This window comes from Podarcis cretensis (genome assembly GCF_951804945.1).
Source record: "Podarcis cretensis genome assembly, chromosome: 15".
Taxonomy (NCBI): Eukaryota; Metazoa; Chordata; class Lepidosauria; order Squamata; family Lacertidae; genus Podarcis; species Podarcis cretensis.
Genome location: NC_137185.1, coordinates 10,569,102 through 10,585,556, shown reverse-complemented (window position 1 = coordinate 10,585,556; position 16,455 = coordinate 10,569,102). Strand labels below are relative to the sequence as shown.

Below are 16,455 nucleotides of genomic sequence, written 5' to 3'. Positions count from 1 at the left end.
AGTTTAAAAGCCAGGGTACCACTCCACCGTCCCTTTTGATGCTGAAGAGGTGCAAGAGGCCCCAAAGCCATTATCACAGCCTTGACAGGGTGCTGTAGTATCAAACCACATACAAAAAAGCACTCAGCTGACCCGGGGGGGGGGGCTCACTCTTCTTCCCATCCCAACCCCTACCCACTGCCTTTTCTTCCCCCCACAAGCAGCCTTTTTTGTGCTCATTAAATGCAACCTTATCTCTGAAATGACGAGTGCACCTAATCTCGTTTTCTGACAAGCAATTCTGACAGCACCTTCCTTTTGATTTTGAAGACACGTAGCTAGACATATATTAATCTGTCAGTCACAGCCCCCTAGGAAAGACGGGGGTAGGGGAGGTGGGAGGGGGGGAGAGAGATAGAAAGAGAAAGAGAGGAGTATTTGTCAAAATGAGACACACACACACACACAAAGGAGACAGCCAGCTCCAGTATATACAGATCTCTGTGTATTCTGCACACAGATTCAAAACATCAAATCCTGGACCAAAGACGGCCATCATTTATGGGTATTCCATAAGGGAGTTACTGGTCTTGAGGACCATAGGTTTTCCTTCCAGACATTCAGAGCACTGGTTTATGATAGAACTGGGGTTTGGGGGTCCCCAGACATGAATAAACTCTCTGCTTTGCCACACAACACTCTTTCAGGTAGTAACAATTACTTCCAGTTGGGTCAATCGGGCCCATTAGGGTTGAGACACCTTTAGGTTGGGCTGCCTGAAACAATCCAGGGCTATGAGGCAATGAGTGTTGCATGGGAAAGCTGTCTTGTTGGTGTGTATGATGCAGACAGTATGCTGGGTGAGCAGCACCCAGCAGGATCGAGCCCTCTGCTCACTAATCTGCTAAGCAGAGGACTCAATCCAGAGAACTGCTCCTTTGCAAGTGTGTGAAGCAGGATTGAACCCTTCTGCGTTGGGCTTGAGTTTGCAACATTGCCTGTCCCCCTTCCCCTCCTGGCCAATTGTTGAACTTGGGTTTAAAACTAATGAAACATAAGCCCTATCCCTAAAACTGATTTGGGACCAGATCCAGGCTACATCCTGGATGGGGTGGGTGTTTCCTGGGTCCTGTCAGGGAGGAGACTGTGCACAGGACTAGTAGTAATGGTTTAGGCAGTGGTGACCTGGGTCCCATTTAGCAGAATAAGCAGGAGGGCCCTCAATACATAGCTCAATTGGTTAGAGCGAGGTGCTGATAATGCCAAGGTTGCAAGTTCAATTCCTGTGTAGGACAGCTGCATATTCTGCATCGCAGGGGGTTTCACTGTTGGATCATTGGTTTAAATTCAGTTCTCAACATTTATGTGGCAAACTGTGATTGGGGATATTTTTAATCCATGTGGAAATTGGGTGGGGTTTTTTTGGTGGTTTTTTTGAAGATCTTCAGATTACTTCACCTCATCTAGCCTCACCTCAAGGGGCCTCTACTTCTTTCCAAATACCCCCACCTCACCTTGGGAATCAGGCAAAGCAGTTGTACAGCCCTAGGTCACACCACACCTTAAAATACCTTTTCCTGTCATTGTCAGGAAACACAGGATCTCTCCCCCTGGGAACTGTAGTTCATCATCCCACACCAATTTTAAATTCCCAGCACATAATATTTCCCATGGTTGTTTGGGGGAAGCCATGTTTCTTAAATCTTTTTCAAATATGTGGTGTAGATGTGAAGCACAAAGAGGATCTATTATCCACTGCAAAGCAGTTCCATTTCCCATGTAATGCAAACATTAAGCTCTTGTTCGGTGGTGAAACACAAAGTAGGTCTACCATCTGCACTCTGATACATTTCCTAAAACAATGCTTTCATGAGAAAGATGGGAACAATTAAAGTTTGCACGGCCACATAATGTAGACCCTGTTAGGGGGTTCGGGGTTCGGTTTTCTTAAGGAGTCAAAACAATCTGATTCTTTGCAGGGCGCACGCCCCAGCCAAACTAAAACAGTTTTAAATGTAGAATTGGAACAAGTCTTGTGAGACATTGCTGGTTGGAGGTTGGGGGCTCAAGGCAGGAAATTGAGAGCAAAAACATCCCCAACCTATAAGAGCACCAGATAAGCCTTGCCAATGCAGCACCCTGTTTTCACAGAGGCCAACCAGAAGTCAGTGGGAAAACCACAAGCAGAACATGGGTGCAACAGCACCCTCCCCACCTGAAGTTGCCGGCAATTGGTACTCAGAGGCATATTGCCTCCAGCAGTGGTGGTAGAATGTGGTTGTCCGAATTCTGGGGCAGATCTCCAGCAAGGCGAGCCCACGACTCTTAAATTTAATAAAGTAATTTAGAATTTATTAAAGTTTACTCACAGGTTTGCCTTACCCGGTATGTGCCCACTTGACTATTTCAGTTGTAAGAAATTAATTTCTTTTTGGCAGCACCTACACTTTGGAGGGATTGATTGGAAGGTCGGCAGTTCGAATCCCTGCAACGGGGTGAGCTCCCATTGCTCAGTCCCTGCTCCTGCCAACCTAGCAGTTCGAAAGCACTTCAAAGTGCAAGTAGATAAATAGCTACCGCTCCGGCAGGAAGGTAAACGGCGTTTCCGTGTGCTGCTCTGGTTCGCCAGAAAGCGGCTTAGCCATGCTGGCCACATGACCCGGAAGCTGTACGCCGGCTCCCTCGGCTAGTAAAGCGAGATGAGCGGCGCAACCCCAGAGTTGGTGACGACTGGACCTAATGGTTAGGGGCCCCTTTACCTTTACCTTTACCTTACACTTTGGAACTCCCTGCCTATTGACACCAGGCAAACACTTCCCCTGCACTCTTTTCAGTGCCTGCTTGAAGCATACTTGTTTAGGCATGCCTATCCGCAGATGTAGATGTGGCTGCATTTATTTATTCATTTTTACCGGCAATTTAATTTAACTTTAAATATGTTTAATTGCTTTAAACTATTTTTATTGGTTATTTTACTGGCAATTTAATTTAACATTAAATATATTTAATTGCTTTAAACTATTTTTATTGGTTATTTTTTATTGTAAACCAGGTTTTACTACACTCAAGCAGTATAAAAAATTTGTTAAATAAATAACTGCACTATACATTTAAAGCAGTATCATACCACTAAAGAGTCATGTCATGGCTTTCCTCAAAGAATCTTGGGAACTGTAGTTTGCTAAGGGTACTGAGAGTTCTTAGGAGATTCCATTTGCCTCACAGAGTGACAGTTGTCAGAGTGGTTTAATGACAAAACCCTCTTCCCAGGGAACTCAGGGAATTGCAGCTCTGTGAAGGGAATAGGGGCCTCCTAAGGGCTCTCTCTCCTAAGGGATGCGGGGTGGCGCTGTGGGTTAAACCACAGAGTGTAGGGCTTGCAGATCAGAAGGTTGGCGGTTCGAATCCCCACGACGGCCCCGTTGCTCAGTACCTGCTCCTGCCAACTTAGCAGTTCAAAAGAACAAAGTGCAAGTAGATAAATAGGTACCACTCCAGTGGGAACGTAAACAGCACTTCTGTGCACTGCTCTGGTATGCCAGAAGCAGCTTAGTCATGCTGGCCACATGACCCGGAAGCTGTATGCTGGCTTCCTTGGCCAGTAAAGCGAGATGAGCACCGCAACCCCAGAGTTGTCCACGACTGGACCTAACGGGCAGGGGTCCCTTTACCTTTAAGGGCTCTCAGCACCCATCAGGGGTGTCATTGAATCATAGAATCTTAGAGGGTCATCTAGTCCAACCCCCTGCCAAAGCATCCATGACAGATGGGCATCCAACCTCTGCTTAAAAATCTCCCAGGGAGGAGAGTCCAACACCTCTCGTGGGAGTCTGTTCCACTATCAAACAGTTTTTACTGTCAAAAAGTTTTTCCGTATGTTTAGTTGGAATCTCCTTTCTTGTAACTTGAAGCCATTGGTTCAAGTCCTACCCTCCAGAGCAGGAGAAAACAAGCTTGCTCCCTCTTCCATGTGACAGCCCTTAAGATATTTGAAGATGGCTATCGTATCTCCTCTCAGTCCCCTCTTCTCCAGGCTAAACATGCCCAGCTCCTTCAAGGCTTGGTTTCCAGGCCCTTGATCATCTTGGTCGCTCTCCTCTGTACATGTTCCAGCTTGTCAATATCCTTCTTAAATTGTGGTGCCCAGAATTGGACACAGTATTTCAAGTGTGGCCTGCCCAAGGCAGAATAGAGTGATCCTATTACTTCCTTTGATCTGGACACTATACGTACTTCTGGTGATGCATCCTAAAATAGTGTTAGCATCAACTTGAATAAAATATGGAGTGGGGAGAGGTAAACCATGCGCCGCATAACTGATCACATGTTGGGGCATACCCACACTATTTGAATGACAATGCCCATCAACTTGGGGGAGGGCAGCCCCTCAACTATTTTATGGGGGGGGGCAAAGGGACCTCAGCCCCTAGGAATTGGCTCCTATGGCACCCACAGAAAACTCTAGTTCCCAGGATTCATTGGTGTGTTGGGTGGCGGAGAAACCCAGAGTGTTCACATGGTATTGTAGTGCTTTAAATGTAAAGTGTAGATCTGACAGCCTGGAGTGCTCAGTTGGGCAGAGCATGGTGCTGATAATGCCATGGATGCTGGTTTGACCCCCGTTTGTGACAGCTGCATCTTCCTGCTTTGCAGTGGGCTGGACTAGATGACCCTCAGGGTCCCTTCCAATTCTATGATCTACGTGGCCTTAGGTGCTTTTTGACTCAAAGACACTTCGGGTGTATTACTTCACTTCCTCAACCCACTTCTCCGGCTTGGGGGGCCCTTCTGCTAAATTATTTTCAGGGATTCGTCGCGCGCGGGGATATTTTCTGCCACGCGGGCGCCAGCTGCCTTACAGTTATCCCCCCGGGAGCTGTTTCCAACGAAACTCCGGGCCGCAGCCGGACTGGGGAGGCGCGCGGCGCAGCCAAGCGGCGGAGGCGGGGAAGCGGGAGGCGGAGCCTGCGCCGGGGCGGAGCGGGCGGGCGAGGCGGCGCTGCTGGCTGGCTGTGGGAAAGCAGCCGTGCCAGATTGCGGAGCCGTCGGAGGGAGCGGGCGCGCGGCAGCCGGCGGACAGGCGCTGCTTTTTCCTCGGCGGCTTCTGCTCCGGAGCCCCAGGCCGTCCGGGGAGGGGGGCGCCTTCGCTTTGGGCCACGCTTTTGGACTTTCTGGATTATGGGATCGCTCCGCTGCCGGCGCGCCTCGGTGCCCATGGAATTCACTTGAAGCGGGGAGGGGGGCAGCTTGGAGAGGCGCTTTGTGTGCGCGAACAAGAGGCGGTGGATCTGTGAGCTCCCCGGCACCCTTTTCTCTTCCCTTCTGGAGGAGGAGAGGCAACCACACCGGAACAGTCGACGTCGCCGTCTTTGGGCGCCCGGAGCCTCTCCAAAGCGCGTGGTGCCAAAAGGGGTTCTTTGCGCCCTGTGCGCACATGCTTCCCTTTCTCCTGCCGGCTGGAATCTCCCAGCACGGCCCCTGATTTCCACCCCAGCCCCTCCTCTTCCTTAGCCGCTTTAGCCCTTCGGCTGCTTCTTCTTCCTCCCTAACCACCGAAAGACCGGCGATTACGCCCCCCACCCCACCCCGCAAACCCACTCCGTCGCAACAACTCTTCCTCCCGGAATGGCCGTGCACTCTGGAAGACCTACAACAAGGAAAGGCTCGCTCTTGGATGGAATAGTTTGGTTTTTCTTTTGGGAATAAGCGTTTCTTCAGAGCAGACGGATCCGAGTTTGTCGGAGAATCAATCTCCACCACGCCCCTCTAAAAAACAAAACAAAACAGCATGAACTTGGGGGCTGTCAATTGGGGTTAACCCTTTGCGCGATCAGGTAAATGGCCTCATGCAATTGCGCTCGGGGCAGAATTTGAACGACCCGCTAGGTGTGGTGCGTTTCTGTGTATCTGTGTGGATTGTACCTTTGCTTTCTTTCACGCACCGTTTGTGTCTGGTGAGAGGGAGGCTTACTTGGTTTAGTACAGTGTGTGTGTGTGTGTGTATGGGGGCAGCGGCTTTGTGCATTGAAAGTTGCCCCCCAGACCTGCCACAAACCATGGTCTTGCAGAGGCTGTGGTTACTGTGCTTCTCTCCCTTGTTTTCTTCTTGGAATCTGAATTCCTTGTGGCTAGCTTGCAGTCCAAGCTGAAATGGCGCAAGTTGAAAGGATGGGGGATGTGCCTTTTTGCCCACCACCCTCAAGAAAAATATTCGTGGTGGTGGGGAGGCCTGGGCAGGTTTGTCCCACAGCCACAAGTCATATCACCTCTGTCCCTTCCTCATCTAAAAGAAAACAAAGCCAATCCAATCCAATCCATCAGTGCAGAAGAGGGTGTCCTCTTTCGCTGGGAAAACAACAACAACCAGTTTGCTCTTGGAAGTCTGTTTGGGAACAGTGTTCCAGTATCTGGAGGGCTCTTGTTGAATAGATGAGCAAACAGTTTCCATGTCCTGGCTTACTGGCTTTTTAAATAATTGAAGGGGGGCACTTAATTTCTTGCTCTGTCCTGTTGTGCTTGAGTGTGGAACCTGGATTGGAAAGGTTTCGGAGACAGAATGAGTTTGACATCTGCAAATCTCTCTCTCTCTCTCTCTCTCTCTCTCTCTCTCTCTCTCTCTCTCTACCTGATGGGCTTGGTGGCTTTTTCCTTTGGGTGAACTGTCCCCACCCTCAGTGTATATGGCATGCATATCCTCATTATGATACCATATTGCTGCTGTTACATCCTGACTGAGGCTAGGCTGGTATTGTGCATAAGGAATTAACTCCAAAGTGGTCCCCCTTCTTTCCTTTTCGCTGGTGCTTGCCTATGGAAGGTACATAGCAATAAATAAATAAAGCGCTGTTGCACTCCCACCCAAAATAGAATTTCTCTTGCATCTCCACATAGCCTGTCAAGCACACTACTTTGTTATGGGGTGATCTCACTGCAGGCTTTCCTGCCTGGTGTGGGCACCTCTTTCCAAAATTTAGTTCATGGCTTTTCTGTCTTGCCATTCCTCAGACCTGCTTTGATTTCAGCCAAGTTGCCTTATTGTCTGTTTTTCAGACCATGCCTGGTCAATCCTCCTGCTGTCTGGGTCTTCCAATATAGATAAACACAGCGGCTATCATCTGGCACAGCGAAAAAGGGGTTGTCATTGTTGTTGCTGCTGCTGCTGCTACTACTACTTACTCCTTTTATCTTGCTTTACCTCCAAGAAGTCCAGGGGGACACACAAAACACACACTTACTGTTGCTCCCTTTCCAGTCCTCACGATACCCCTGTGAGGTAGGTTAGGTTGAAAGAGAGGTACCGGCTGACCCAAGGTCTCCCAGTAAGCTTTGTGACTGAGCAGTGATTTGAACCAAGGTCAAAATGTAGAGTTCTCTTCCATACACCACAGTGGCCTTCTTTTTTAACATTCACTTGGGCTGTGTGGATGGGTCATTTTCTCTCTCTCCAGAGATTGGATTATGGAATGGTAAAGTACCATCACCCTCAATATGTTGGTGTCCTTGCAGCGGTCTTGGAGTGAGATATATAAAAACATATATCTCCTGACCTGCTGTGGGTCCCTTGGACCAGATATATGCCCACAAAATATGTCGTATGCCTTCTTTCGGGTCTCTAAAAACAACCAGAACTTCCATTGTCTCTGCTTTGCCTCCATCTGTGTGGTGTCGGAAGAACGGGGTGTCTGAGGAACGGAGTGGCTGCTTTCTTGCTCTCTGGGATGATGGTTAGGATTGTGAAAAAATAGATCCCTGGGTTGGGAGGATGAATGGAAAAGCAGCTGGGTGTTGCTCCCCCCTCCCGGTTTTGTGCTCATGGGCCGAGAGCAGGGGAAGAGGATCTCTGCGCACTCAGCTAATAGGTTGCAGCGTGCAGAGTCTCTGTTCTGCGAGGGCAGGCTTTCCTTGATGCAAAGCAGTCTCTCGGCCCCTAATTATGGCTTGGAGGATTCTCTCTTTCTCCCCCCCCCCCCTTTAGGCGGGAGGTGGCTTGCGGTGGCTGGATCCCGCTTTCAAAAAGCCTTTCATGTCAGAGCTGATGTTTTTGCAAGTGCCTGGCCTTGGCTCATGCCAAGAAAGCAAAGCGCCAACCCCTTTTCTGTCTGGACAGGAAATATTTTTTGAGTAATACATCCCCCTGTATGGCAATAAATTCCTTGATGGAAGAGAGGAGGAACTGATTTTCCTTAGCCTGGAGGTTTGCTGACTTTTAACGTTTGGAGTCCAAGGGGAATGAAGGAGGGGGGTGCTTGGGAGCTAAAAGGTTTAACCTTAAAGGCAAGGAGAAAATGAAAGAGGGAGGGAGGGAGGGAGGGAGACGGTGGCTCCCTCCCCAAACTCATCTTTGTCCGCACAATGTCTGTAGCCAGAAGAGCTGATGAGGCTTTTGTCAAAAGCAGGATTGGATTGAAGGCGCTGCTGGGGGAGCAAGGGCCATAGCTTGGGGGTAGAGCATCTGCCCCACATGAAGGAGGTCCCGTTTCAACCCCCAGGTAGGATTGGGAGAGAGACTCCCTGTCTGAAATCCTGGAGAGCTGCTGCCAGTCTGTGTAAGCAGCACTGAGCCAGATGGAGCCAATGCTCTGACTTAGGATGAGGCAGAGTCTTACATTCCTTATCTCTGTCTGTCGAGAAACTTGCTTGTCAAAATGTGTCTTGAACTTGGCATTAGCGCATCCGAACACACTTGGCTCCCCAATGGCAAACAAGCAGGGCACGGGTTTTCCATCGCCTTTTGAAAGAAGGCCTTGAGAAGAAATGAAATGAAAGGGTCCCGTCCCCCTCCTGCCACCTTGCAAAAGAGGCCCCGTTTATTGGTCATGAAATCCTACCCGTGTCAGAATTATAATTTCCCATCTGGAAAAAAATGGCCTTTGATAAATGGAACTTTGCAGATCCCATTGCCTGTTCCTCTCCCAGAGAGAGTAAATTTCCTCCTCCTGCTGCTAATAAATTGATTTCCTGCCCATCATCCCCCATGCCTCTCCCTATTTATTTATTTATTTTTGTATATATAAAAAACTTGAGTTCATTTGAGAGTGGGACCCATTTGACACCTTCTTATCTTGGCTTCTCCAGCTTCTCTTTGCTGAAGAAAATAGGAAATCATTCAGAATAAAAGGATAGAGGTTTGCACTCTGCAATTTGACTAAAGGAGGAAATCGGATTTGTAAAGGAGTTCCCAAATGCCTCCTGTTCCCCACCCCCTAAATAGTCCAAACAAAAGTTCAAAGCATGTGTCCTCTTTCCTCTCAGGTGTTCTTTCCCCTCAATAATTTATTTCTTAAATGGTGTTGGGGAGCATGCTACTAAAAGTTGATATGACTCTGAGCGCAATGTTGGACGGAATATCTGTTTTGTGTTCTGTTGTGATTTGCAAACATCCCGAGCAACCTCAGCAGCGGTATTGAGAAAGGGTTTCTGCCAGAGACTGCAGGAGTCTTCCATAGATAAATGGTGTTTTTCTTAATTATTTGCTGTCATCCCAAACATGAGGGAGCTCTCCCCCCCCCTCCCCGAAGTAGGGTGGATGTGTTAAAGGCAAGTTATCTTGTGCATTCAAAGTATCAAAATACTGTAACATAGCGTTTATGATAATTTCAGTCTGTAATCTTCCTTTAAACTATTGAAAGTTGCAAATTAAATAGGGGAGGATGAGCACACAAGATTGTTTTGGATTGTTTTGGATCTGTGGGGGAGAGCTGGATTTGAACGCATGGCAGTGGATGAAGCCAGTGTGGATCTTGTGTCGCAGATCCGGTTGAATGGCAAGGTTAGGAAAGCAATGAGGAACCTCTCAAATTGGGTGAAACTGGGTGACTCCTCTCCTCTTGAAGGCAAACTTCTCTCTGGTTGATTTGCTTGGCTGTTCTGCAGGATGAATCTGTCTGCAGGTAATACACCCAACATTTGTAATGGGGGTTGGAATGTATTTTGTATTGCTGTGTCCTAAACACAAGGAGTTTTAATCTGCTGAAATCACTTCAGAATACTGAGACTAAAGCCTTAAAAACAACAAGACACCAAATGAAGAATTACCAGTAAATAAAAACATTTTTGGTCTTTTCGGTCGGCTTTTCAATGATAAAGGATGCAGTTCTGTGTAAATTTATTTCAGTGTGATCCCTTTTAGAACTTACCTATAAGTTAACATGTGTAGGGTCAGCTGTAGAAACAAATAGCTAGTATCCCTGATGTTCACAAATGTATGAGTGTGGCTTTAATTTCTTCATATGCTACATATTAACATTCAATTTAACTTACCATTTATCCATTGTTTGCAGACGCATAGAGCACAAATACTGTAGCTGGCTTTTGTCGAGTTCTTAATTTGTTTTTCACATGCACAAAGCTTTCTCTTTCTCTCACACTAATTGCTAGCAGGAAATCTTAATGGCTGGAATGGTATCTTTTCCCACTCATGAAAGCAATTTCCTATGAGCATATAGATGGTGGATCTTGACTGCAGCTATGCTCGTGAATCCTTAAGCTTTGGAATGTAATCTGGCGGCCGCAGAAGCTGTTAAATCTGAGCCCCACAATATACTACTACCTGACATATTTTGCATTAGTAAACGTGTTCCATGAGTGAAACAAGAGGGTTCAAATGAGAAGGCAATTGTGAATTACAAGACGGGTTAGAAAGAGAGACTATATTCCTGTGGCTACAACCGTGGGAGCCTGCCATTTGGTGTGTACGCTTATTCTACTGAAGAGAGCGGGACTCACTTTCAGAAAACATGCATAGGATTGCACTATGACAGGGCTAGTCAATGTGCTGTCTGGATTCCAACTCTTGCCAGTCCCAAGCAACATGGCTAATGGTCAGCGATGCTGGTTGTGGCTGAAGCTGCTGGGAATTATAGTCAAAACATTTACTGAGCACCAGGTTGAGGAAGATTGTGCTAACAAATCAGCTGGATGCCTTTCGTTTGGCAAAATATCCTAAAACGTGTGCGTTTGCGTATCAATTTGCATAGATTTGCTCAATGGAGACTGCTTTTCTCTTTTTATTATTGGGGGGTGGGTTTGCTTTTCAGGAAGTCTTTAGAGAGATTTAAGAGGTGAGATTAGTGTTCAGGTGGCTTCCAGTCTGCTTGTATAATGTCGAACAGCAAATGAGCTCTCTTGTAAACAAAGCTCCGGAATGGCTGATTAAAACCATTCGTATTTTATTTCAAATTTGGCATCATGACTAAGAAACACACACAATAGTATTTTTATTGTTATAATAGTAGTTATCAATTCAACTGTGAAAAGGGGTTTTTCATCCTGCTTATTTTGACCAAGATTAATGCATCATTGATACGGTGGCAACTATCTGCGGCTTGGTCTGATAAAACATCCCACAGCAGTGATGGTTGCACACAGCGATGTGATATGCAGACGTTCTGAAATGTTCCAAGTTTGGTTAATGAACAGGTACTAAGGCAGAGATGGGAAAGCCACCACTTTCCTATCCTTGGCCTAATATGCCTTAAAGGAAGTCAAGGAGTTTGTATGGAGAACCCATTGTGGTTGTTTGTGATTATCATCGGCGTGAAAATTTAAATCTGCGCTCAGTTGTGAGCAGCTAAACATGCCTCTGTCTAACCTACTTTAGAGGGTGTGCCTTCAGATGGATAGCTTCCTGTATGCCTTCTCAGGTCTGCTTGGATGGAACGGGATACAAATGATTATTGCCATATCTCTCTCGGATTGCAATGTGGTTTGTAATTGCTTAAAGTTCGTATTGTATTGAGAAAACACACACACACACACACACACACACAATATATATATGTTTGTGTGTGCGTGCATGTTGCTGCTGATTTGAATATGCAACAATTAAAAACAGACCCGCAGAAATATTCAGCGTTCTCTCCCTAAACTCCAGAAAACACTGCCAGATCTACTGTAGGAATTAAGACATGGCCAAATAGCACCATCTTCTGGGCATTTAGAGTTTGAAATCCATATTTCACTCTCCTCTACCAAAATTTATTTCTGTCCATAGCTGTTACTTTTTCCCTTTTCTTGCGAGGAATCCTATTCGGAATAAGGGAATTTCCATTAAAAAAAGGGAAACGTTGACAGCTATGTTTCTGTCTGTGACTTAAAATCTATTTTTTGTGCCCTTGAAGTGTAAAACAATAAATATCTCCCCCCTACACTACCTTTATGTTGGTATATACTTGACTTAATGATCTAATGTGTATTTCTTTTCTTTTTTTAGGTCTCTGACTCCAGTTCTGAAAAGTTGTTCAACACTGTTGCAAACAAAGGTAAGAGTATAATCTTCCTAGATCTAATTCCAGGCCTGCATGCTTGCTGTATCACATCTTTGTATGTGCAGTCACAAATTAAACCAAAGGTTTTGTGCTCAGAATCTCCAGTATTTCCTGAGACTCTCCCAGCTGTTTGATATTTTTGAGCTATTCTTCCGAAAAAGTATTTTTTTTAAAAAATGTTAGAGATCTACACAACACACCAGCACCACACATATATTTTAAACATGATGGTGCCACTATAACAATCATGACTGCCCTCCACAAAAAAGGCATCATGGGAGCTGTAGCATTATTGGGAGGCCCCTATCCCCCTCATAGGACGCGGGTGGCTCTGTGGGTTAAACCACAGAGCCTAAGACTTGCCGATCAGAAGGTCGGCGGTTCGAATCTCGACTGAGCTCCCGTTGCTCGGTCCCTGCTCCTGCCAACCTAGCAATTCAAAAGCACACCAAAAGTGCAAGCAGATAAATAGGTACTGCTCCAGCGGGAAGGTAAACGGCGTTTCTGTGCGCTGCTCTGGTTCGCCAGAAGCGGCTTAGTCATGCTGGCCACGTGACCCGGAAGCTGTACGCCGGCTCCCTCAGCCAATAAAACGAGATGAGCGCTGCAACCCCAGAGTCGGCCACGACTGGACCTAATGGTCAGGGGTCCCTTTACCTTTATCCCCTCATAGAGCTGCAATTCCCAGAGTTCCCTGGGAAGACAGATTGTTAAACCACTTTGGGAATTGTAGTTCTGTGAGAGAAATAGGAGGTCTCCTAAAAACTCAGCACCCTTAAGAAACAACAGTTCCCAGCTGTGACTGTTAAAGTGGGTATAATAGTGCTTTTAATGTCCGGTGTGTATGAAATCTTTCATAAATTATATCTGGATGGCCAGGCATGAATTCATAATATGTTCAGAAACAGCATTAAAAAGGCTTCGGTTTTGAGCTCATTTCAATAACGTGTCGATTTGGGGAATTTTTTAATATGCTTTGCCTCTTGATCAGCTTGTGTGATGGATACAGAATTATGAATAGCCAGTTTGTAGGGCAGGCAGTTACTGTTACATGATACCTGGAATGTGCGTGGCAACAGTTGTTACCTGCAGCTTTGTCTGGTGGGATCAATCAATAAGAGGCAGGCAGAAACACAGGTTTAGCAAATGCATTGTTCCATTAATTCCTTCCAAATGTTTGTGTTTATAATGGAGATCGTAGCAAGCATTGCAGTGGTGCTTTGTGGGGTCAGAATTTAGCATGCAGTGTTCTGATTTTTGATTATGATAGTCTGGAGGCTGGTAAATTGGTTAATTCATGTGGTGAGACTCCTTTTAACCTCTGGTTTTCTCACCTCTCTTGGATTTTGTTGAGCCAACGAAGTAGCATAGAGAGGGCATTCTTTTGCAGAGTATTGTATCCTGAAAAAGCCTGGCAACCTTTGTAGAGGTGGGGCTGCATCTTAATGGTGGGATGATCCCTTTTTTTGCTTGATCCCTAGTAGCTCCAGTTTAAAAGGGTCAGGTGATGGGAAGGGCCCTTCCACATGAAACAAAACACAGGAGAGCTGTGGGCAGTCGAAGCAGACAAGATGCCCATAATCTACTCGAGGTGAACCAGTGACCTGTCTCAGTAGAAAGTGGATTCATACCTTGAGATGCCTATACAGGCAATGCCAGGAACAGCGAATGCACAATTTATTTAAGGGCAGAATAAGCTTAGTTTATATACTTAAAACTGCCGAAGCCATGTGGAAACACCTTCTTCTTTTTGGCCAGAAGTTCCTCTTCTTCACCTTTAACATTGGGCAGGTCATGCTTCATCATATCATCCTCTCAGATACCCTGAAACTTCTCTTGGTTTTGAACCTGTTAGTTACTGAACTAGGGCAGAAGCATAAATGAATGATCGCTGTATGGTAGATAAAACTAGTCACTCCTACAGAGAAACTGCCACCGATACAGGATGTACACAAGGAGCAATGCATGTGTTGTGCTCATTCAACATTATTATTATTATTATTAATATTATTATTATTATTAGTGGGGTGTCTGATGGGGAATTTGCACAGTTGCAAGATCTGCTTGAAGAAAACCCTGGGCTTTCATTGCTCTTGTGCTGAAGGACTTTGTCCATAAATTTTAAATAAAATGTTGTTTCTTTGCAAAAAGGTACAAAAATGTACTTTGGGTTACTGGTGTGTGTGTGAGTGTTGAAAAACCACATATATTTCTTATCTTCATATTTGGGGGTGATGGGGATTGCAGTTAAAAACATCCTGGTGTTCATGTGCAGACTGGTGTAGAGTCTTACTGCAGATACGTGTGTGTGTGTATGTATATATATACACACACACACACACACACATACATATATATATATATATATATATATATATATATATATATATATATATTTATTTATAACACATTCTGTAATTTGTGACCATGAGCTATTTGGGCTTTTTCAACACACGCATCACTTGCTTCTGAGGTGATTTGTAAATATTTCTGTGCAACAGAGCACATGGTCTTAATTGCAGTCGCTCTTATCTCATGGATCATATGCCAGCCTTTTCAACACTACTGTTCCTTTCTCTTCCTCCCACTTTCACATGCCCCCCCCCCAAGTCAAAAGGCCAAACCCTGTATTCAGTCATAGGTACTTGGAGATATGAGAGGGGTCTGCAAAATTTAGCTCGCTTATTAGCCCTAATGTTCTTGCATATGCTCTGATTGGGGAAAGAGGCAGAGCTCAGTGGTAGAACATCAGCTTGGCACTATTAGTATTATTTATTAAATTTCTATATTGCCCTTCATCCAAAGATCACGGAGGGCGGTTTACGATATAACCCCCCCCCAATACATACCATAATAACAAATAAGAACGATACCCCGCATGCATGGATGGTTCAAGCTCTGGCATCTCCAGTTTGGACTTGAAATGTCCTCTGCCTCCACGAATGGTGTAGGAATGCAGGATTGTGCTAGGTGCGTGGAACCTACAAGATTAGGTTGGCACTGCTGATGGTCATGATGACTTGGTTGGCGAAGCTTGGTCAGAACAGAAACGAAAAGGGCTTTTGGTTTCCAGAATAGCTTGAGAACCATGGATGGATGCTTGGCTGAGATCTTTCTAAATATTCCCTCTCCAAGGGAGGTGTGTGTGTGTGACACCTTCTCCATGGGGGGCTCCCTGTTTTTGGAATGCTCTCCCTGGCAAGACACACCTGGTGCCATCACTACCTGTTTTTAGACACCAGGCAACAACACTTTTATTTACACAGGTCTTTGGGTCTTAATTTTCTCCTTATGTTTTAGTGGGGTCAAGTTGAGTTGGATCTTCTTTCTTATACATATTTTCTTATACATATTTTTGAGAGCCTTACAGTTGTTCCTAATCTTGTTTTCGTAAGTTCCTTTGAGTTTACCTTTCGGGATGTGGGCGTGGCAAGGTGAATGCTTCATTGACACGGAAACCTAATTATTTCTTGATTTAAGTCATTATCCCTCTCAAGTCTCCAATTGCAACCCTATGCATACATCTGTAAAACTCCAATGGAATGGATGGGTCTTGCTTCCCGTCTAAAAGAAATGTGGGTTAGCAAACAGATCAGTTAGTTGTTAGGAGTATGCAAGGGGGAAAGCTTTTTATTTTAATACTGTCACTTTCTACTATTTAGATACTGGTCTTCTGGTGCTATTATATGTGATCCATATTTCTTACCGGCATATTTTTAAAGAGTGACTAAGTTGTGATGTTCTAAGTTTTTTGTTCTCGTACGTGATTCATACTGCTTACTGGCTTATTTTTAATGTGTAGCTTGCGTTTTGTGATGGATTATTCTGTGTGCACTCCCCCCCCCCCGGCCAGTCTCTCTCTCTAGCCTTAGGAATAGATGCAAGGCTTAATGCTCAAGCCCACTCATTAGGTCTGTGATCCTCTTGGCAATTACGCTGCTCCTTCTGAAATGACTTTGATGTATATTGAATTATATCTATTTTTAATTGCATAATGGAGCACTGGTCCTGTTTCATGTATTAGCATCCCTTTGAAGTTCCGAACTAAGGGATTTTCCCCTCCCTACCCCTTTTTAGAGGGATGGGGGAGATAGAGGGGGGGAAAGCTAAATAGATTTATTTGTCTTGGCATACACAGATGAGCTTCTTCTTACATTGAGAAGAGGTCAAAATCGGGGATGGCAAATGGGGTGGGTGGGAAGGCTGTATT

The 16,455-nt window shown here is 45.5% G+C and overlaps 1 protein-coding gene across 5 annotated transcripts in view; it reads left to right on the top strand.

Moving 5' to 3' along the window:
* The window catches only part of AUTS2 (activator of transcription and developmental regulator AUTS2), a 685,027-nt gene that overhangs the window by 608,786 nt on the left and 59,786 nt on the right, over nt 1-16,455 (top strand). For all 5 annotated transcript variants that reach the window (XM_079955418.1, XM_079955419.1, XM_079955417.1 and 2 more), the window contains one exon: nt 12,191-12,239. In XM_079955418.1, the coding sequence (XP_079811544.1) occupies nt 12,191-12,239 (49 nt within the window). The remainder of the gene's footprint in view (nt 1-12,190; nt 12,240-16,455) is intronic.